The 23,271-nt window shown below is 32.9% G+C and overlaps 2 protein-coding genes across 4 annotated transcripts; both read left to right on the forward strand.

Moving 5' to 3' along the window:
• The first annotated feature begins 95 nt into the window (after positions 1–95).
• Positions 96–20,741, forward strand: LOC122522611 (lachesin-like). Of its 3 annotated transcripts, none has more exons than XM_043643827.1 (10): positions 96–352; positions 12,575–12,664; positions 14,063–14,184; positions 16,236–16,421; positions 17,402–17,594; positions 18,196–18,381; positions 18,981–19,109; positions 19,191–19,310; positions 19,415–19,585; positions 19,804–20,741. In XM_043643827.1, the coding sequence occupies exons 2-10, from the start codon at positions 12,580–12,582 to the stop codon at positions 20,253–20,255; spliced, it is 1,644 nt and encodes a 547-aa protein (XP_043499762.1). In that variant the 5' UTR covers positions 96–352; positions 12,575–12,579; the 3' UTR covers positions 20,256–20,741. The 3 variants fall into 3 exon arrangements, with proteins under 3 accessions (XP_043499762.1, XP_043499761.1, XP_043499763.1); XM_043643826.1 differs by lacking the exon at positions 96–352 and adding an exon at positions 8,239–8,615; XM_043643828.1 differs by lacking the exons at positions 96–352; positions 18,196–18,381 and adding an exon at positions 8,239–8,615.
• A 57-nt stretch (positions 20,742–20,798) lies between these two features.
• On the forward strand, positions 20,799–22,373 carry LOC122522614 (peroxidasin-like). The gene is made up of 3 exons (XM_043643833.1): positions 20,799–21,372; positions 21,486–21,842; positions 21,930–22,373. The coding sequence occupies exons 1-3, from the start codon at positions 21,167–21,169 to the stop codon at positions 22,318–22,320; spliced, it is 954 nt and encodes a 317-aa protein (XP_043499768.1). The 5' UTR covers positions 20,799–21,166; the 3' UTR covers positions 22,321–22,373.
• Positions 22,374–23,271: the final 898 nt, after the last annotated feature.

Below are 23,271 nucleotides of genomic sequence, written 5' to 3' on the forward strand. Positions count from 1 at the left end.
GCGGGCGAATACAAAAGATCGGTAACATTATAACGGTTGGATTCACGCAGAGCAGCCAAGATTCATTGTGTTGTAAGAGTAGAGAGACAAGTAGTCAGAGTCGGCGTGCGAGTAGAAGAGTAGCGCCGAGGGAGGACCATAAAAGGGAGATCGCGAGGGTGCTCGGCGCACAGTCGCGCATCGTCTGCCTTCCTGAACGTTGCGTGTCCAATCTTGAAGAAATCGTTCGTACGATCATTCATTCTCAACTCGCTGAAAGGAGAGAAGCAACAATTATGTATTCCAAGATAATCGCTCCAAGATAATTATCTCCTCGATCGTATCATCAAACTTCGTCACGCGTTTGCGTGCGGTGAGTAAACGTTTTTTTTTTTTTAAATATAAATAACTGATTTCTTTTTTTTCTATTTTTTTCTCGCTTTTTTTTTTAATATAAATGTCCCGCATACGATTGCAATTTCATTTAAAAATTCTTATTTTTGTATTATCCGATCATAGATCGTAATCAATTTCCCGCGTATAATAGTATCTGTATAATAATTAATTTATTGTAGGAGTGAAAATTTTCAAACGAATGACAATATTTTCTTTGTAAAATATATCTTTTATATGTAAAATTTATTATATCGTTAATGAAATAGAAAAATTTGTTAAAAATTATAATTAAATACCGTTGAAAATCATTAGGTTTATACTCGACAATTAAATAACAAGTAACGATGCATTGCCCAGCTTTTAATTCCAATTTACAATTGGTTTTGCATGTATTATCAGAAAAGCCTTTATATTCCTTAGTAGAAAGATACGAGAAGACTCGTAGGGCTTAATGTACAATGACTGTACCTAGACTACTACTATAGCACTATAAGCGTTGCGGTTTAAGCTGTTCTATGTAGAATATATGCGATGCGATTTGAACTGCTCTTCCAAAGAGTAGTTGTGCCAAATGGTTCGCGAACTAATGCTCAAAATTCGAGTACTTCAAACGTTAGAATGATGGTTAGACGGACGCACGTGCTTGCGTGAGCAAAAAAAGGAAAAACTATATGTGTATCAAAGGAAATTTTATTTTTTCATAGCTTTTTTTTTCCTTTTATTTTAAATTTCTTTTTCAACAAGAATTCGTAAAGTAAAAAACGTTGGAACGGTATTTTTCGTGTAAGAATATTTTTTTTATTCCTCTTTTTCTTTTTTTTTTTTTTACTTCAATAAAATTCGTTTCGTTACCATCACTTTTATTGGATTTGACAAAATTGAAAGGGAATAAAACTGAGTAAGATTCGGTTTCTGTTCTCATGCATAGAAAATCATATCGGCTTTTGTATATACCTACGCACAATTGCAGATATCTTATTTCTTTCTGTTCGATTGAATTGCCGAGAGGACTCGAAGGAAAAGTACCCTTATGCCGTATTTACAATTCCTGTGTAACATTTTACTCGAGAAAGTGGATTCTTCAAGGTCTCAACAAACGAGTCAAACATTTTATTCTATCAATTATTTTATGTACATGTATAAGATATTCACAATACACTCACAATATACTCACCCAACCTTCTATACTATATATATATATAAAGTATTCACAATTGGTATATAGTTCTCGTATGATTGATATTCAAAGCACGATAAAATCAAATCTCTGGGTATTTTAGAAAATTCAATCGATTAATCTTTTCCCCGAGCTTTGTTCACGAAACGTTCAATTTTGCAACCACGCGTTATTTGCTTTTCTCGTTTACCGTTCTTCGTTCGTCACGTTTATTGGTTATCTATCTCTCATTGTCAGTACTATTTTGTTTCTAGCTAGTTAAATAATATTAGAAAGGATTGCCTAAATATATAACCCATAAATGACACGAATGATCAACTAATTAATTAAGATTTCTTTTCCCTAAATTTATCGCATTTATACCTAATGGAAATGCATAATTATTTTCCATCTAGTGTAACAAATAAGAAAAGAACAAACGACTACTCAATTTTTTTCATTAAAAGTATCAAAATAGATATTTGATCGTTTAAAATTACTTTCACGTTCGCGCATGATCATCATCCATGAAAGTTCGAATTAAGCGCAGCTAATACGTTGGCACGTCTCTCTCGACGAAGAAGGGATGCGGGGGTTGTGTGAGCAAACGGGTAGGTGAACTGAGAGGGTTTAAAGAGAAAGAGAAAGAGATAGAGATATATAGATAGAGAATGTGTTTGCTCGAAGCGACGAAAGTGAACGGCAGAAATAATGGACGACGGGGTTCGGTAGTAGAGTGGCTTTGCATTTCGTACTAGGCATTTGTTTGAAAGCGACGGCAACGTGCACTGGTAATAAACATGCCGAGCCAGCGGATTGACTGATGATACCATCCACACCGTCGGATGTTATTGGTTGTTCATGGCCAACCGTGAGCAGTTAGCATCGGAACGATGTTGAATATATACACCCTCATCCCTACCCATCCTCTTATACTATGTTTTGTGTATATATGTATAATACACTCATATATCGACGTTGAACGAATGATCATCGTTCGATCGGTTTTTCTTATTTTCTTTTTTACCGTTTTTTCCGGGTTATTTTTTTGTATTTTATTATTATTATTCAAATTGTTTGCGTAGAAGAAAGATATCACGAATATAATTGGTTATCCTATTTTCTATTCTAAAAGGGAGAGATTTTAATACCTTTGTTAAGATACAATAGCATGATGCCCAATCGTTGCGGATTTTTCAATAGACATTTTTTGCAACGGATTTACTGGTTCACAAAAGATCAGAGAGAGAGAGAGAAAGAGAGAGGGAGGGGGACACGAATGTTTTTTTTCTTTCTATATTAATTTTGTAAGAAAAATTTTTTCATTAAAAATTCTCTTTTCAACTTTTTCGAAGAATTTAGAATAAAAAGGAGATCGCAAGTGTTAGCCAGAGATAGAGAGGCAAAAGTAGAGTGCGATGAAGAAGTAGATCCCGAGGAAACGCGACGCAGAACGATTCCCTCAGGCGCGATCGTCATTATCATAATTTTTTCTCAATGTCGCCTAACGAACGCGACACCGAATGCGTAGAAGATGGATGGGCTATGCGTGCCAAGAGAGAGAGAGAGAGAGAGAGAGAGAGACAAGAGCGTAGAGTAAAATAGTTGTGAACGGGTAGATGGGTGTCGAGGATGAGATGGTTAGGTATAGGGATGGAGTGTCTGGCGGGGGTGGGATTTGGAACCGAGAGGTGGCTTCCGTATTGTATCTCTCTATGTGTATGTATGTACTTGTGTGTGTGTGCGCGCACCTCAGCCCGCGGGGTGCAACTTAATGAGCTTCCTGTGTTGGTTCCGCTTTTAGCGCGTAACTTGGCGTCCTTCTTGCACTCCTAGTTTCCAATCCTCTTCCTCTTTTCCTTTCTCTCTCTCTTTCTCTATTCGACCTTCTGTAGAAAGAGTCTTTCTTCTTTCGGTAACTCAGCAACGATCTGCAGGCAAGCAACGACAAGGACGATTTGTGCATGCGTTTTGAACGTTTGAAAACGATCCTTCTGTACGATCTCTGAAAAGCTTGTCAAAGCTAGGCAGAAATTAGTCGACGTACGTCTCTCTGACGTCAAGGTTCTCTCTTTCCTATTCGACCTATGCTTAAGTTTATATGCTCGAAATATGTTACTGTAACAGTTGCATTCGATGAGAATCCTAGTACATTTTGTATGTATATATATATATATATATATATATATATAGAGAGAGAGAGAAAGAGAGTTTTAATAGTGAATCTGTACAAGAGTTTAGGAGAGAGATAGATAGAGAAAGAGAGAGAGAAAGAAAGAAAGAGATGAAAGAAAATTTAAAGATCATCTATCCTGATAACTCGTTCAAATCGAAGAAAGTAAAGGTAAACGAAAGAAGAAATACGAAGAAATGCGTGCCTTCTCAGAAAAGAAAGTGAGAAGAAAGTGAGAAGAAAATACGAAGAAAAGGCGAACGAAGGGCTTTTAGGATTTCAAAGGAAGAAAAGACGAGAGAGAAAGAAAGAAAGAAAGAATGAAAGAAAGAAAGCGAGAAAGGCCGCGCTCATTAAACTTTATTAATTACACCGGAGTGTTCTCCTTGGCACCGAGGGCATGCTGTCTTTTTATTTCGTTTCTAATTCCAAGAGAGCGAGTTTTCATCGACTCGTTGTCGTCGACGACGACGATGCTCAGGCACGATTTCATCGGTTCATATTTCCGTCGGATCATATGACACACATACACTGCGCACCTATATATACATTTACGTAGCGCATGTACATTGTGTGTGTGTGAGACACGGATGGACGCACTCGCACACAATACGGTCGCATACTTCACGTCCTGAATCTCTCGAACTGCTTTTCACCGAGTGACGAAACGAGGATTTTGTGGTCTTGTTGAGTACTCCCTAGCAATGTGCTAAGTTATCGCCGTTTAAGCCTCTTTACGAATCTATCCTCTTCTTTTTTTCTTTCACTTTTTCATCATCATCATCATCATCATCATCATCCGCTTTATCTATCTTTTAACACTTCGATACTGTTCTTATTTACCTCTCTCTTTTGTTTTCCATCTTTCAATCTCTATTCTTCTATCCCCTTCTTTCTATTCTCTACTCTTCAACCACTCTCGACAACTGACCTGATTATTTCTTTGCTGTTATTTATTGGGTCAGTATTTCTTAAGATTTTGACTAAACATTTTTACTTAACAAAATACTGACCATATAAATAGCAGTGTTATTTCTCCATCATTTGATTCCTAATCGTCGTATACAAATACCATATTATCCCTGCTCTCTCAGGATTAACTATTACTGCCAAGGATTCTTGTTCCCGACTGTTTCGATAACGTGTATCGTCGATTAGAACAAGCCATTCCTACAAACCCCAACTATGCCATGACCAAGCTAATTGGATTATACAATAGTCAAACTGATACACTAATTCCTACACTGGCATTATTTTCAATCTTATGTTCGATTCATTAAAAATAGTAGAAAAATTAGAGTTTTGAGCCCATATTGTTAAATCGTTCGAGAAATCATCCAGTTATTTTACGAGATCATACACAGACATTAATCAGGATCATAAATATTTTATCCTTTTCTTCTTTCCCTCTCACTTTAGACAAGATTTCGACCAATTTAATATTTGATTTGATAGCAGATTTATGGAGATTCTTCGAAGTCCAATATTTACTCTTACGAATATCTGAACGATCAATGGCTGCTGTCGACAAATCACGTGGATATATTTCTAGATAGGTAAATATTTAATGATCTCGACGAAAAAATAAAAAAAAAAAAACAAAGGAAGAATTTGATTTTGGTAAACTGGGATTCAAACGCGTTTGATTATTCTAAACAACTCGACATCCCCCTTTTGCGAAGGATCTTTGAAATCTTCGAAATACCATTCGTCGTAACGATTTATGAATTTATGAATATTATTACGAAGTGCTTTTGGGTTTTAAAAATTCACGTCCACCCCCTCATACTCTTCTCTCTTTCACCCTGTTTCTCTCTCTCTCTCTTTAATTTTCTGTATTTATTAAATACGATGAGAAAAGAGATGTTTCGAAGGAACCAACAACGAAAGAAGGAATAAATGTAAGAAAGGATCAACTACTATAATACTACTACTACTATAGCTATTACTGGTTAAAGAGTAACCTCAAGCGTTCCCGTTTGATCGTTGTGCCAACTTTACAGACAGTTTCAACCACAATCCTTAAGTTTCATCATAGGTCGAACGAGTCGAGAAGCGAATCCTAACTGTGGTCATTACTTCTGTCAGAATACATCCATCGGTCATCGAGCATTCTATCGTTATTTTACCAAACTCATTTTACTCTTCTTCTCCTTCTTCCTCCTTCTTCTTCTTCTTCTCCTTCTTCTCCTTCTTCTTCTTCGTCTCGTGTTTCGTGGTTTAAGAGACATATAGAAATGGATGATACTTCTTCGAGATTTGACGCCAACGACAGAACTCCTACAAGTTTCAGTTCGTCAAACTTTACTTCCTCAGGATTCCAAGTGTAGAAGAAGAGAGGGTGAGAGAAAGGGGAGGAGAGGAACAGATTGTGGGATGCACGTCTTTTCAATTAATTTCTATCTACTTGAAAACACAATCTGATATCGAAGATTTTGGTAATCTTAGAGAATTTTGAATAGTTAGTTTTAATTAAAACAAAGAAAACTTGTTTCACTGCATATGTTTAGTATTATATAACTAAATATATAACAAGGATAGTTTTGTATTTTGTATTTCGTAAAACAATATTTTGTAATTTATATCTAAATAAAAATAAATTTTCTATATCTTGGTATTATTATATTTGGAAAAAAACAATTTTTAATATTTTATTAACTAGTAGTTAGCAGCTAGTATTTAATATTTAATAAAAATTTTGACAGTAATCATTGTGATCAAGCTAATATTCTGTTATCAAAATAATTGGATATAAATGATACAAAGGATATACCTAAATCAAGAGCATTATTATATATTTCCTGGCTTGTTTGTAATCTTTCTCTCTCTCTCTTTCTCTATTTTTTTTTCGGATGTTGGACACACAACTACATCGAAAGAATTTAAAAAAGATCCATTCACAAAGTATTTCCATTACGAATTAGTCTCGAAAGCTTCCTCCCCTAGGAGAAGAAGCTTTCTCCACATAGAACTCGACGGAAAGTGACTTCTACAGAAGTTACGATGCCTCGACATTCATTTCTCGTTTCTACTTTGAATTCTCTCCGTCGAATTTTTCCCTCACCCTTTTTTCTTCTTTTACTTCTACTTCTACTTCTACTTCTACTTCTTCTTCTTCTTCTTTTTATTTTTTTAATTTCTTGACGTTACGAGACGATTAAAGTCGCGTAAAACGTTATGTTTCCACACTTTGGTAGCATAAGTAATTGCGTTTCGATTAAAAGTTCTAGAAAGGGAGAAAGAGAGAGAAAGCACATGATAAGATGAATTCCATCCGAACTCTGGAAAGTCGTTACTTTTATCAGTTACTGACTTTCGGCTCATCGATAGTCAATCGTTATTTCACCGCACTCTCCACTACGTTAACGAGAAACGTATAGACCACCCTTAACGTAATACAAGAGAGAGAGAGAGAGAGAGGAGGAGAAAAAAAGAGAGAGGGTTGGAAAACGGAAGGGCGATAAGAACGAACGGCCGAGAGCGTGTTTGCACTTTCCGAGATCACTCGAAGCGTATATACGAATGAATATATATATATGTATGTATGTATGTATGTATGTATGTATGTATGTATGTATAGAATGAAGGAAAAAGTTCTTTTTCGAAGAGTGAAATTTTACGAGAGCTAAAAACTTTTTTTTTCTTTCTTTATATATATATCTTTCTTTTTCTAACTATCTATCTATTTTTTTTCTTTCTTTGCATCGGTTGGTTAAACGATACGTAACGGAACGTCATTTTTGATGGAAGAACTGAAAAATCGAATACTCTTGTTCCTATCCTACTTTATCTTTTTTTCATTTTCTTTCTTTTTATTTCAACAAAGTTACTGTGCGATAAAATTATGATAGATCGATGGATAACGCGTCTATCCTTAAAACGAATCGGACTATAAGTTTGAACAACATGTTGCACTTATTGTAAGAATTTTCAAGAGGAAAACAAATCTGAGTTTTCTTGAATATTTTATTAATACTCGTTCATACGTATATGATGTATTATATGATTATCTATTCATTTATAGTTGTTATTTTTTAATAATTTTTTTGGCCAATATTTAAATATTGTGGTTAAATAAAAATACATATTTTGTATAAATATGTAACCTAACGCAATGCTAAACAGCCCGTCCTCATTATGAATATTAATCATCTATTTAAAATACTAATAAATTATTATAATTAATAAAATATTCATACACTCAAAACATTTATTTTACACAAAGTACTGATCAAATAAATAGGAGTATATATTATATTATATGTATATATGTATATATACATGTATGTGTATGTTTATTAAATTAATTAGTACAATAGAATATAATCTTTCGATTGAAATGACAAAGAAGATATAAGATGCTCCTTGAAAGACACACTGCGGCACGTATTAAAGGTAGATCAGTGATCAAAGGAAGCTTGAATGCCTATGGGTTGTATGGTATTTAGCTGGTGGCGTACCAAACGCGTGCCGCATAAACTACACTAATCGGACCTTCTGATAACGCGACATACAATATACATACATAGATGACATCCATCAAAGTACTCCTTGAACTCGAATAGAATCAGTTCAGTTCGATTCGGTTTGTGTTCTATGGTGTGTAATGTCGAGTATCGTTACCGTTTTGTCCGCTTTGAGAATTCTGTTCTATATCGTATATCCTAAATCTACATCGTATAGTGAAGAAAAAAGTTTTTTGTTTTTTACTAAACCCGAATATCTAATTACAAAAGAGAAAAAGAGAGAGTTAAAAATCATAGAAATTTTTTGTTCCCGTACAGTAAACGATATCTTTCGGAGATTTTGAATAAAATTTACAAATCTCGGGGAGTAGACGTTTTTATTCAAACGCAAAAACAACATAAGACTCATGGAGTTAATCCACCAAGAGGATTAGCCAAATGCAAAGTAGGTGTTGAACGATTCTACGAGTACTTACTTATGTATACACCATATTCATTTTCTTTCTCATAGTTTGGCAAAAGTCCCAAGGTGAAAGTGTCGTACTTTGATAAGCGTACACCCGGGAAATATCTTTTGGGCGTGGGAATGTTTGGGCGTGGAAATGTTAGGGCGTCAGAAAGTAAGAGAAGAACAAAAAATTACAAGCAGAGGGTAAAATAGAGAAAATCCGTAAATAATAGCAACGAGTAAGAAAGCAAGCAAGCAAGCAAGCAAGGAAGGAAGGAAGACTCGATAAAATGAACGGATAGATGATGCCACGGAGTAACTTTTATTTCCTCTCAAGCATTCGAGAAGTCAGAAGAGGAGAAAGAAGAAAAAGGAAAGACTTTGGGAAGATCGCGAGTGATCCAAGGAAAAAGAGCTTCGTACCGAGTAAGGGGTACCTTCCAACCCCCTTCGAATCTCGTACGAGTGAGAAAGAAAGAAAATAGAACCAAACTTACTTTCTATCTTCTTCCCACCCTCTACCACCCTTTCTTCCTTCCTCTCTTCTTTCGTTCTCTTTCTCTTCCATCTTCTTTGCCTTCTACTTAGAGTCTTCACGCTGTTAGAGCCGCACTCTACCTTTTCGATGTACCTTTGGTTAAGCTCCAACGTTTAAGACTCTCAGAGTCTTTTTGTAAATTCACTCTTGGGCTGCTGCTGCTACTACTGCTACTACCTGCTGTTATATATAATACTTTCTACGAATGGAATAGAACTCCGCCTCCGTTTAAAATATTATTTTCTTTTTCTTTTTATGCTATCTTTCGTTAAGTTCGAAGTTTACTTTTACAGCTCTTTGTATCCTTGGAGTTTGAAATTCGGTTCTAAAATGAAAATTGTATTCGTTATTTGTTTATGTTTATGTAAATATATTTATGCATTTTGCTATTGTAGTATAAATGTGTTTTTTTTTTAGTAATATTTATTGGTAATATTTATTTATTTTTTAAGGTGATATTTTCATTGAATGAGAAAATTTGATAAAATAGTTATAATTATCATATATTTTGATTATTATTTATATAATAAAATAATAATCTATATAATAATTTACAATATTAATAATATAATAACATAATAATAATTAATATAAATAATTATATAATTAAATTATAATAATAATTTATATAATAAAATAATAATCAAAATATATGATAATTAAAATATGCCAACAACTACGGCCCTTTTTTTCTAAGTATTTGTTTATATTTTTTCTTTTTCTAATATTTCAAGCATATTTCTTATGGGAATCAGTAGACGCGGTTTTCTAGACTGATTAAATGAAATTATAATTTGCAAGAATCGGAATGGCACACAAGCGCATTTTGATTGAAAGGAACCTTCAGTAAACCAACCACGTTTGGCAATTTTCAAGGCACCCGAGCCTAACAGAACGTTTCATTTGAAGAGGGAGATACATTCATGGAAGCAGCAACGTGTACATATCTACGATTCGTGTTGCCACAATGTACATATGTACATAAGGGTGTACCACCGCCCACTCTCTTATGCTTTGAAAATGATTCAGTTAACAAAAGTTTAGTTTAGTCAAATTAAATTACTTTTCAAATAATCATTTCTAATAAATCAAATATTACAAATTTATATATATATATATATATATATATCTGTGTTTATGTTAGTATAAAAATGATTAATTTCATATTAATTTACAGTTTTTTAATTTGTTAAATTTTTATTTACTTGTCAAACTGTATCACATATACACGTATCTTAACAGAGGTATTAATTATCAATTGAAACATTATATCTATTCATGAATTATATCTTCACACGTAAACATTAATGTTGGATTGGACAAATTGGTATACATTTACGAGCTGGAATATAATTTAAAAATAAAAAGAGTGAGAAATGAGATTCGATTTTCCATTCATTTTTCATTCGCTAGAAAGAAAGAGAGAGAGAGAGAAAGAGGGGGAGAGAGAGAGAGTGTCATTGCAATTTCTCTTACGATACAAGCACGGTACACAAAGGAGATATAAGCTTAACTAAAAAAGGTGACAGCTATTTTTACTCGGTTCTTCGTCGTCCAAGGAGCAATTACCTTGTTGTCCAAACGGGACATCTTTTTTATGCTTATATATACACCAAGCTCTTGAAAACATCTCGGAGTAGAGTTGCGGTGAGATTTCTTGTAAACGTTTATTTTCATTTTTATTTTTATTTAATTTTTTTTTTCATATTCACATTTTTACGAGAACGTTCAACCAACAAAGTAATTTGATCTACTTCTTACAAGGCCTTCGACGAGAAATGATCGGTAAACTTGCTTGGAATTTAACCAATCTTTTTTGATTGATACCTAAGTGTAATGTTCCATAAAAGAAAAAGAGAAAGAGAGAAAGAGGTAAAAATGTGCATATTAAATTTCATTTCTTATACTTTTTGTTAAAAGAAATAAAAATAAAAATATTAAAGTATTCAACGAATTTTGATTAAAGTGTAATATAAAAATGAACAAAAACACTTATACTTTTTTGGATCAATATTTCGTCAAATAAATGATCAATCTATATGAATATTTTGTTCAATAGAAATTATAATTTGTTAATATTTATAAGATAAATGATCAGTATTTATAATAGTGATTGCATATTGATGCAAGATATATAGGTACTCATATGTTATTATAAATAATAATTATTTATTAAACGTACTTATACAATTAATATTAAGCTAACAATAACGAAGAAAAAAAAAAAAGAAAAAAAAAAAGGAAAAGTGAAATAAGATGAATTAAAGAAATTCCACGAAAAATTCCGTGTCCTCACGTTTAGATTAAACACACGTAAGCGAGAATAGAATTTCGGTTAGGAGCAAAAGGAAACGTTAACTCTGCCGAAGTCACATAAAAGGGGTAAAGTGCGCAGAGTAAGAGCAAAGGCGCGAGTAAAATTTTCATTCGACTGTTTCTTTGGTTCTCTCTCTCTCTCTCTCTTTCACATTGGTGGGCAGCAAGCAACGAACGTTCACAGCATTTGCACGCAAGTGAATGTGAACGTCTCGATAGAAGTGTGCGTAGTTGAAGGGAAGAGAAGAGAAGAGAAGAGAAGAGAAGAGAAGAGAAGAGGAGTAGGGTGGATGGGGTAGTTGGTTGGTTGGTTGGTTGGTGGGTGACTGGCTGGGTGCTTGGCTGAAGGGGTAGGAATAGCTACCATTCGAGTATTATTGCGGTGCTGGTTGGTAAGGGACTGAGGAAGTCACGGGGTTGAGGACGGCAAAGCGTAGGATATATCAACGGTTGGCGTTTATGTGGCGACCAACTGTCGAGTTAATATTCACGCGATTCGAAGCTGACCCCCTCCCCCCTTCTTGCTCCCTCTTTTCTGTCTTTCTCTATCTCTCAGACTCACTCATTCACACGCTCACTTTTATTTAGGAAGGGAAGTCACGTTGACAACGCAGACAAATTCCTGATTTTAATTCTCCTCTCTCTCTCTCTCTCTCTCTTTCTAAAACTAATTTTCAAAATTTTTTATGATCCATCCGTAAGTTTTAACAATTTCCAAACATTACCATAGGTTTTGAAATATCACATTAATTCATTAAGAATAGGATTTTTAATTTATGTAATAAGAAGAACCCTAATTGTTATTAAATATTATTTATCTTACGATAAAACTGGAATTACCTTATGGTTAAGAAATTTCATTTAAATTGTATATTTATCTTTGTGTCTCGTGAACAATGATACACAATAATTATTCTTGTCATTTCCAAATGTCATTATATATAATTTAATAATAATTTATATTATTTATATTAAAATTGTTTAAAAATGAAAAATTATATTTGGATTTTCTATATCATTGACGAAACAAAGAGGGATAAAATGTTACGAAAAATATTACATTTTGGTATCTCTGAAGATGAATTACTTGTATTGTTTACAGCACGTATGGCGCATGGCCCACCCTATGGCATGGCATCGCGGGACCTCGTTACTTGCTTCCTTCTCACAGCGTTCCTTTACTCTAGTTTCGGTAAGAGACAAATGATACGTAGTAGATATACCAAAGCCGTAAACTTGCTTTACTCTCTGTACCCCTTATTTATACGATCCTTCCTCTAGTTTTTTACTCTGTCCCTCTCTTTCTTTCTTTCTTAGCGAAAATAAGGTAAGCAAAAGTTAAAGGGTATGGTAGGAAACCTAGCGGAGGGTTTTTCTTTGTATACCTTGAGATGACAGAAACAAATCTGACTGTCCACGCTTCTATCCTTCTCTCTCTTTCTAACTGTATTTTCTCTTTGCTTGTTCCACTTTTGAAATAAATCGAACGAAATCTTCTCAAAGGCACTATCGCGAGGAAAAGTTTTTCGAGTTTCCGTTGAAGTACAACCGATACACCTAAGTCGATAAGTCTTGGGAATTAGAAAAAAAAAAACAACATAAAAAGATAAATATAAAAAGCCCAAGGAAGGAAAAAAAGAAAGCAAAGAAAGTAATAAAAAATAAAAAATACAGAAAAAAGAAAGAATTAAAGTTATGATTATTTTTTTCCCCCCTCATCAACTAAGATCGAGATTGGAGGATAGCTTAGGAGTAATCGATACTTTAAACTTTGATAACTTTTCAAAAGGTACAAGAAGTGTATCCTTGATTATTTAATCGATCTCCGGGCAACTCACCGATCCAACTAATGTAAGACAAGTTCGATTTTTGAATATTGACTACCTACCAAAGAACCAATCGATTTTCTTTCTTCTTAAACTAACAACAAAGTAGATGCTACAAGGAATATATTAGCAAGTTCCTCTTTCCAAGTAATTTAACAATGAGCAATGAAATTATTCAACGTGTTCAATTAATTAATTATATTTCGAATAAGACACTCCTCCCTATCCTATTCTTTCTTTCTCTTATGTCGTCCACCCTTTAACCAAGTTTATAAGAAAGGGTTGAAAAGTAGAAGAGAAAGAGAAAGTAAGCCCCATGATGGATATTCAACGAAGGGTATTAAATACACTGGCACGTTTGACATATCAGATTAAATTAAACGACGAAACATGCTGAGAAGTAGGTTCGAATTGTGAAACGTGTAACTAATTTATATCGTGCATTTTTATAATTGAAAGATTTTATTTTTATATCCTATTCTTTTTTTTCTTTCTATTTCTTTATACGTTTTTTACGTTAATGTCAATTTAACAACACTGACATGAGATATTCAAATTTTGTATTATATTAATACGATTTTTAAATGAGATTAATATTAATTATGGAATATTGTCAATAATAATAATAATAATAATAATTTTCTTGTTAGAATATAAAATATAAGAATAAAATTTGAAGAACGTTAGAGTTGGGTATCTAATAAGATAGAAAGATAAAATGTTAAGCTCGATATCTAATCCTAATAACTAATCGCATGATGCAGGTCAAACGTTGCCAAGGTTGGATCTACGGCCGCAGTTTCTGGCACCTTTGGAGAACCATACGGTCACTCAGGGCCGTGACGTCTCCTTCACCTGCGTCGTTAATCATCTTCAATCTTACAAGGTAATTGCATCTAGGTGTAGGTTTAATTAGTTAGTCGATTAAGGCCGGCGAGGCCTAAATCGTATAAGTGCTGGCCTAAATCGTGTTTCCGTAAATACACGACGTGCTTCAGACTGATCGCGCATTATCCATAATAGCTATTCACATTCATTCACACACACAGATCATGTATTGTATGTGTATAGTAGATACTGTAACATTAAATGGATGGACAGTTTTCATGCTTGTTGAACATGTAAAAAAACAGAGTGTGAGAGAGAGAAAGATATAAAAAATAATACATTTATTTGCGATTTGGATAATTTGTACGTGGGATGGATTGAAAAGTTTCGATAGGCTCCAATATATATTCTGTCGAAATAAATAAATTTGTAGCTTAAAATTTTATTTACAATTTCAATATTAATTAGATATAATAATGTGCGTTACCTTGGGCACGTTATAATATTGAAACTTAACTGAACTTTTTAAGTGATATCTTTGTTTTTTTGTTTATTTATACCGAGCTGATACATACAAATCAATATGCATTCATCAAAATGCAAAATAAAACTGGTAATACATATGTGCTATATTTAAATGGGTATATAAAAAGGAAGCAAGGTCGAAAAGAAGCTCGGAAAAGTAATTCACTTTGGAGAAGAAGTCCGAGTTTGATTGCATGTTCGAATCAACAATTGATTCTCAAAGTGTACGCGATCGCAAAAGGAGTAGTAAATACATGGTAAAGTACATAGAAATTGTAGAAGAGTCGTGGCCAAACTGTATGTACCGCTATTGAAAGAATGTAAAGAATACGGGATCGGGAGGTTAAAAAGAAGATTCGAAAGAAAAGACATAAATCAGAGCAACTAATATTTAATAAGATCTCAAAATACAAGTTGGAATGTACTTAATTTTTCACGAACGATTTAAATTTTCTTTTTCCATTTATTATATTTTTATGTATGATTCTAAATTTTTCATATGAAAACCGTTCGCCATGGAATTTCTGATCACATCGTATTAAATATTAATTATGTTTAACTTTTTGATTTAAATAATGTTTTTCATTTTGTAAATTAATATCGTCGTCTGTCCCGTCTATTAAAAATTCTCTTTTGTTGTATTATATATAATAAAAAGAGAAGTAAGGGGAGAGGACGTTACAACTTATAACGAGATAGCATTTTACATCAATTGGATTTATTTAAAATTTATAAGATTCCGATACTCTAAAGTATTTCCAAAGTTTTATCGAAGGGAGGATATATTAATAAATTGATATCAGTATCGAGAAGAACTAAGAAGATTTACGTTCATGTGAACAAAATTGTTTATGTCTTTTTATATGCATATATACATATATACATATACATATATATTCTTTCGTGCCTTTTTTTCCGAGAAGAAAATTTTTAACTAAAAAATGATCTTTCGTTTACACCGTGATGTATATGTGTATATTTATATATAGGTATATGTTATATATATACATTATAATATAATATAAATAATTATTTTGATAAAAAGTTATAAGTATTATTTCCAAAATATCAATGCACATTTTTAACGAGAACCTTGACGCCATATTTCAAGACTAACGTATTAAAACGAAGAGTTCGCAGTTACTTCCGTTTCTTGTTTTTTTTTTTTCGTTTAAAAAACAAAAAAAAAAGAGAACTCCAGCTAGCGTTGGATCCTATATTTCTAGCGTTTGCTAATTGTAAGTAGAAGCTAAAAACCGTGGTGATTGTTCACTTTCCCTCTCTCTCTCTCTCTCTCCTTCTCTATTCCCCTCCCTTTTTTAACCATTCGGTTTTTAGCTGCAGTACGCGGCACGCTTTGCACCATTTATCCTGAATGACTCTCGTTACGAATGGTACGAAGTAACGAGTCATACAATTTGCTTTTCGTTCGAGTGTTTTAAGGGAAGAGAGTTTGCTTGAAAAAATACTGCATGACCTCTATTCCTATTGCATGTATAATGTATATATTGTATTCTATGTATTGTATATATATATATATATACACAATTAATGTTAATTTGCATAATGTCTTTTATTAAACAGATTGCCTGGATAAAATCAGATTCGAGAGCCATCCTAGCTATTCACACTCACATGGTTGCTCATAACCCACGACTTTCGGTCACCCATAACGGACACAATACCTGGAAGCTTCATATTAGCAACGTTCAACCTAACGATTCTGGAACTTACATGTGTCAGATTAATACGGACCCCATGAATAGTCAGGTTAGTGAAATCAATAAAAAGAAAAAAAAAAGAAAGAAAAGAAAAGGAACTAAAACGGTTGAAAATATTAAATATACTTTTATCTTCGGATTACAAAGATCATAAGCGGTCTTCTCATCGTATATTCTCGCTTTCAACTACTATTGTTTTGGGAACTTCGACTAGAATATGCGTGTCCGAGAATGTAAGCGAGATAATATTTATATAGCATGTTATGCTCGATGTACAATATTTTCTTTAGACAAGTTCTAAGAAACAGATAGGACAGTTGGGATTAAATAAATTTAAAGAAACTAAGAATCACCATGTTATATTTCTCTACGAAAAGTATATTAAATATTTCGTTCTCGATCGGTTTACTCAGAAACAAGATAAAAAAGAGGAAGAGAATCTTTTACTTTTAAGAATAATGTAAACCATTAAGGATCTATTGGATTGATCAATAATTGTCGAAATTTTTAATATAAAAAAAAAAATACTATTCATATTTTTTCGAATAAAATTAATGCTAATTAGTAAGATATAAAAATATTTATTTCTATATAAAATATTTAAAATTGTTCAAATAAAAAAAAATACTATAGTGTTATTTATTGCATATAAAGTAAAGTCAATATTTTTTTATTAAACAAAAAAATAATAATCTTATTAACATAACTTACAAATTCATAAAAATTTCAATATTACTTATTAGTCAATCAAATAATATTTGTAAGAAATTCATAAGAAAAATCTATCTCTCACTCAAACTAGGTCCTTTAGCGGTCCTATTATTTGCATTCAAATATCGCTCGACTCAATGCTTTCTCTCGTACTCTAAAACCTAGCTTAATGATAAATCTCGGCCATGCAATCGCAATAGTCGAATATGAATAGGACGTATGTAATAAATACATATATGGGTAAGGCATAGTAGTAGACCCTTTACTAGCCATTGCATCAATAGTAGTATGTGTTAGTCAGTAACAAATGTTACACAGACGGGCTACATGAAAGTAGTGATACCACCTGATATCATGGATCTCGACGAATCAGCTGACCTTTTAACAACTAAGGAAAGCGACGATCTACGATTACGATGTCGTGCTACAGGGACACCAAAACCTATGGTCATCTGGCGAAGAGAGGATGGACGAGAAATTACTCTTAGGAATGAGTTAGGTGTTAAACGAGGTATTATCTTATATTCCTTTTATCAATTACAATGTGTGTATCTATATAATAAACATATAGAGAATGTATGTTGATTATAAACGTACATACCACGGTTTAAAAGGCTGATCAAATTCACTGATAGAGACAAACAGAATGTTAACGCATTGTTCCAAGAGCTATATTATATATAATTCGATTAAAATCGTTAATACATTATCAACCTACCGATAGCGAATTAAGTGAATGCGCCTATTATAGATAATTTAATTATACATTTATTGTATTATTGGATTGGTATTTATTATTGCATAAGAATCTTGTGAAATAAAATAAATATGGAAATATATGAATATTCGTTTGTAGGTTGATAGTGTGTTAATATATTGAAAATTTGAAGAAAATTACGTTTAAGTAATATTTATATTGAAGTTATATATGCATATAGGCAAATTATATATTCGTAACAAAGATTAACAATGTGTTAATTTACGTTCATTTGGAGATCAATCAATGTTTTAAAAATCCATTGAATGTTTTTATCATTTATTTCTTTTGAACGATACCGTCGTCCTTTGTACGATGAAAATTTTCTATTCGGTTTTGATCAAACCGAATGAAGGAAGGGTGAGGAGGAAAAGTGAAGAGAGAAGCCAACGACGTGATAGATTTGCGACGACAATATATTTTCCATGTAGTCATCATCGTCGAGACTTTTTCGTAGTAACGATGAAAGGGCCGAACACTCCGTTACGTAGATTCAACGATGTCCCGCGGAAAAGCAACCATCCGATTAGCCTTTCTAACAGTGAGTGATGGATGTTGACTTTACATATATTTCCTCTCTACCAAGCCTATCGACTCTTCGTCTATCCGATTGCAATATTCAGTGTGTACATTGCGTCGCGAGAGTGTATACCAGCCACCGGTATCTCCATCGTACCAGCAATTCCGCGATTTTCCTTTTAAAATCTATCGACAGTAGCGTGTAATGTCTTTATTAGTTTGTATATCCTACCTAAGTGCTTTTAAACCGTTTTTTTTTTCTTTTCTCAATTTTCACCTGAACAAGAATATTGATCCTCTCTATCTATGCTTCAATCAATTTATTACCTTTAATCTGATCAGTCATATTAGTTTTATAACATTCCTTTTTTTATTTCTATTTACTTGCTCCAATATTTTCCTTAATTAATAATCATTAATATTATGTTTGTTATAAATGATTAAGCGTCAGCATTTAATTATAATTTGTCTTATATTATTACAAATACTGGTTCAATAAATATCAGTATTTTTCGTTTCTTTTTTTTTTTTTCGTGACATTTCATTTTCCACCCTCATAAAATTAAAATCCATCTCCGAAGGGCTCTTAAAAATAAAATAAAATAAAATTTCATTCTCAAGTACAATTCTACGAGGGTGAACAACTGCATCTAACAGGGATTTTACGACAGGAGATGGGCTCGTATTTGTGCATAGCATCGAACGGTGTACCACCAACAGTTAGTAAAAGATATCACGTCAACGTTCGATGTAAGTTGTAGACAAGAACAAAATTCCTAGTAGATTAAAACGAAAGCTATACGATTAATAGGAAAGTTCATTTACTTACAGTTAAGCCTTTGATCAAAGTAACGAATCAGTTGGTAGCTGCTCCGACGAATAGCAATGTCGTTCTACAGTGTTACGTTGAATCCTCCCCTAGAGCTTCGAACACGTGGTACAAGGACAACGGTGAGTTTCCATCAGGAATAATAATCGCAATTCGTCTGTAAAAAAAAAAGAGAAAAAAGAAAAAGAAAAAGAAAAAATGAAAAAAGTAAAAATTATTTTGATAGGAATAAAAGTTTTGACGAACGACAAGCACAACGTATCGGAGTTCACGATCAACGAATACGCGTATCAATTAAATCTGACGATCAAACATTTAAGTCGAAACGATTTCGGTAGTTATATTTGTTCAGCAGAAAATCCATACGGGAAGGCAGAGGGTACAATAAGACTTCAAGGTAAAGTAACACAAATTTATTTCCATTTTTAACAAGCGGATATTCATGAGAAGGTTGGTCCTATAAAGGTTTGGGATAGATTAGCGATCTAAAACAATTGTTCAGATTGAAATCTTGATTCGGATAACCCCAAAGGTCCAACTACTTTTCACGAATACACATATGTGTTCTTAGAAAGAAAGTGAAGGAAGAGAAAATTTTCCATAAAACGGTTACAGAGTTGCATCTGTCGAGGACGACAGCGCCGACAATTCGCAATACCGAGTCCGTCGAGAGGCAAAAATGGGGAAAGCTAACAGAGAGGAGGAGTCACAGCAAGAAGTATTCCTCCTATGCGTTAGAACGAGATGAAGGTAGTACGAATTCGACGCAGAGAAATGTTGGAAGTTGGACGCAGACCACGCCGATCTCAAGAAGAAATAACTCCAACTCTCTGCCAAGTATCGTCCTAGCGAAGAATTCTAAAGTTTCATCCTCTTCGTCCTCGTCCTCCTCATCTTCTTCCTCCTCCTCCTCCTCTTATCCAGCACCAGCACCTGCGCCCGCACATTCAGCACCGACCCAACTGGACGCACAGAATGATGCTGCGAGCACGCGTTACTTTAGATCGATTCATCAACTTCATCTGACGATCGTTGTCCTACTCTTTGTTATTACGTCATCTTATTGAAGAATTTCTAGATTCCTCATATCTCGACTTTTTTCTTTTTTTTTTATTGCAACATCCAACATCTTTGTAATTTATAGATAAATCAAACGGGTTTCTTTAACCCATTTTTTCCCTTTTTTTTCTTTCTTAGAAAAACATTAGCACACGGAAGTAAAAAATTCGTGTTGTGGTGTAAATAAAAACTCCTTCCTCCCCTCAAAAACAAAAAAAAAGGAGAACATTTTTATGACAATAAGGATAGCTACAATGTGTGACCATTGTTGTTTTACAGTAGAGAAATCTTTCCTTCGTTTTGATACAAAATTCTTGATACCCTAAAATTGGGAAAACAAAGATTATTCTTTTTCTTTAAATCAGATATTAAATGGAGAATTTTAATGATACATAAGGACCGAAATTGCTTTCGGTTTGCCCAAGATTAAATTATATTCACTTGAATGTATATACGCATGACAATAAATGTTGTTTGTATTATAAAGAAAAAAATAATTTATACAAATTCTTCCCTTTTTTTGTAAGAAAAAAGAAAAATACAAATCCAAATAAAATTATTCCGTTTCATCGATACTGCAAATCGTACAAAATAATACACCTGTATTAACAAAATGAAATTTTAATAAATGTAAAAACCTCATGGCTAAGGTTAGCACAGGCAAAGTATTAAAAAAAGAAAAATAAATGAGATTATTACACGAGAATTGTAAAAGTATATAAAAACGTATCCGGAAGTTTTCGAAAGATAATATTATCATCCTTCCATTGAAATGAGAAACGAGAAAGACACCCACCACTCTGTGCGACTATGTAACTGATAATAATATCGTTAAAAATATTCAGTTTGCCGCGAGATTTCCTTCGTGTGCCAAGTTCTCGACGTTAAAGGATAAAAAAGAAAATAATATAAAACAAAAATGAGGTTTTTATTCTTCTTCCTCGTTTTCTATTTGTTTGGTCAGACCTACTCGAAGGAATTTTGTCGAACGATAACGTCGACATTTTCGAATAGAATAACTTTCGATTGTACAGAATTACAGACTTTACGCAACTATTTGGAATCGGCACAAAGTAATACAACGAATATTAAAATTTATGAATCTAATTTAAATACTATCGAAGGGTGAGTGGCATAAATTAATTTTAAAATTTAACAATATTACAATTCTGGAAGGAAATAATTGTTTATAATATATATATATATATATTTTGTTTTCTTTACTTTGACGAGAGAAGACAAGCCTTCGTAAAATTTAGCGCAACTTTACGAGTTTTGGATCTACATGAAAATAATATCAAAGTATTAGAATCTCGAGCTTTCATAGGATTAGTAAATTTGAATGAACTAATACTATGGGGTAACCAGTTGACATGGATAATTGGTGATTGGTTCGTAAACCTTTATAATCTTCGAACTCTCGACTTATCGTTCAATCAAATACAAACCATGGATTATAACGTCTTCCCGTTTCTTCCTTACTTGGAAAACTTCTACATCGATTATAATAACTTTCAAACTATAGACTATAACATGTTCGCCTATATGGTGAACTTGAAAAGAATTAGATTTGGTAAAAATCCATGGAATTGGGGGTAAGTAGAAAATATAAAATTAACAACAAAAAATTAATTGTATTTCGATTTTTAAAATAAACAAATTGTATGTTAATGTAATTCCAGATATCGTGCCATGTTAACCTGGCAAATGGAGAACCAAAATGTTGATTACTCTAGCGAATGGGATGATTGGAATTGGATGAGCAACGTGATAAAAGATTGCACGGAAAGCGGTGAGGGTGAAATTCCGAAAGATAGTGTAATCGATTGTGCTGTCAGGAAACTGTTAGACTTTACGTACGATACTTTGCACTTCTCTCCTATTGGATGGGCAAACGATGTTGGATGCGCTCCGGAAGCCAAGAGATTGATCAGCTGCGCAAGACCAAAGAATGTTACTCAAAACACGGATTATCAAACAATACGTATGATCCTTCAAGATTATAATAGAGTTTTACTTCCTATGATACGAGCACATATTTCATTAAGTTATAACTCTAATTCTCAACTGTAATCCTAAGTCATAAATATATAATATATTCACGTATATGAAAATGTAACTAAACATAATTAAAAAAAAAAAAGTTATTCGAATACTATATGCAAATCTATATTTTCATTGTCGTTAATTATTAAACTGTATAAATAATATTGCAATTTTTGATTAGTTTATATTTAAATAAATATTACAGTATTGAAAAACAATTCTGTTATTTTACATATCTCTACATATATAATATTATTTAATTTCTTTGAAAAAAAATTCTGATATTATTAATTAAAGATATATATATATATATATATATATTATTACTGAATTATTATCGTTATAAAGTATATAATATTATTAATGTTCTCGCTGTATTTATATAAACAAACAAATATGTCACATGGTATAATCTCCAAAAAGCTGTCCTCCCCCAACGAGCGAGAAGTGACGCACGAATGAAACTGTCTCGTTGTTTTGTATCGTTTACCCTCACCATCGTCACTTGTCGCAAAGCAAGGTTTCTTTTTCTGCGCATGTTCCGTTCTTTTCTTCTCTTGCTTGCCAGTGGAAGATAATAAATGGTGGGGATACAAAAATTTTCGGAGAAGGGAGAGACAAAAATAAACACGTCTGCTCCGGGCATGTTTTTTCTTCTGTATGCAATAATTTGTTAACACTGTCAGGGAAACGTCAATTTAAATGTATTAACCTTTAAATTAATTTCATTATTTGCGATCATACAATTTGTGAATTTTTCGACTATAAGCATATTTAATAAAAATTAAACATTTTCTTACAGAGCTCACTCGTTTATCAATGTCCTGCTACAAAAGTGGTAGAAATTTAATATACGTTATATTTAAATACGTAGACCTTTATTTTTATATAATTATATCAATTTCTTACCTAAAATAGAATGTAGTTGTCAACCTGGAACTATCACAATCCTGACTCTCGACGGACGCCAAAGAAAGA

Source organism: Polistes fuscatus, unplaced genomic scaffold, assembly GCF_010416935.1.
Source record: "Polistes fuscatus isolate 324 unplaced genomic scaffold, CU_Pfus_HIC Scaffold5, whole genome shotgun sequence".
NCBI classification, from domain to species: Eukaryota; Metazoa; Arthropoda; class Insecta; order Hymenoptera; family Vespidae; genus Polistes; species Polistes fuscatus.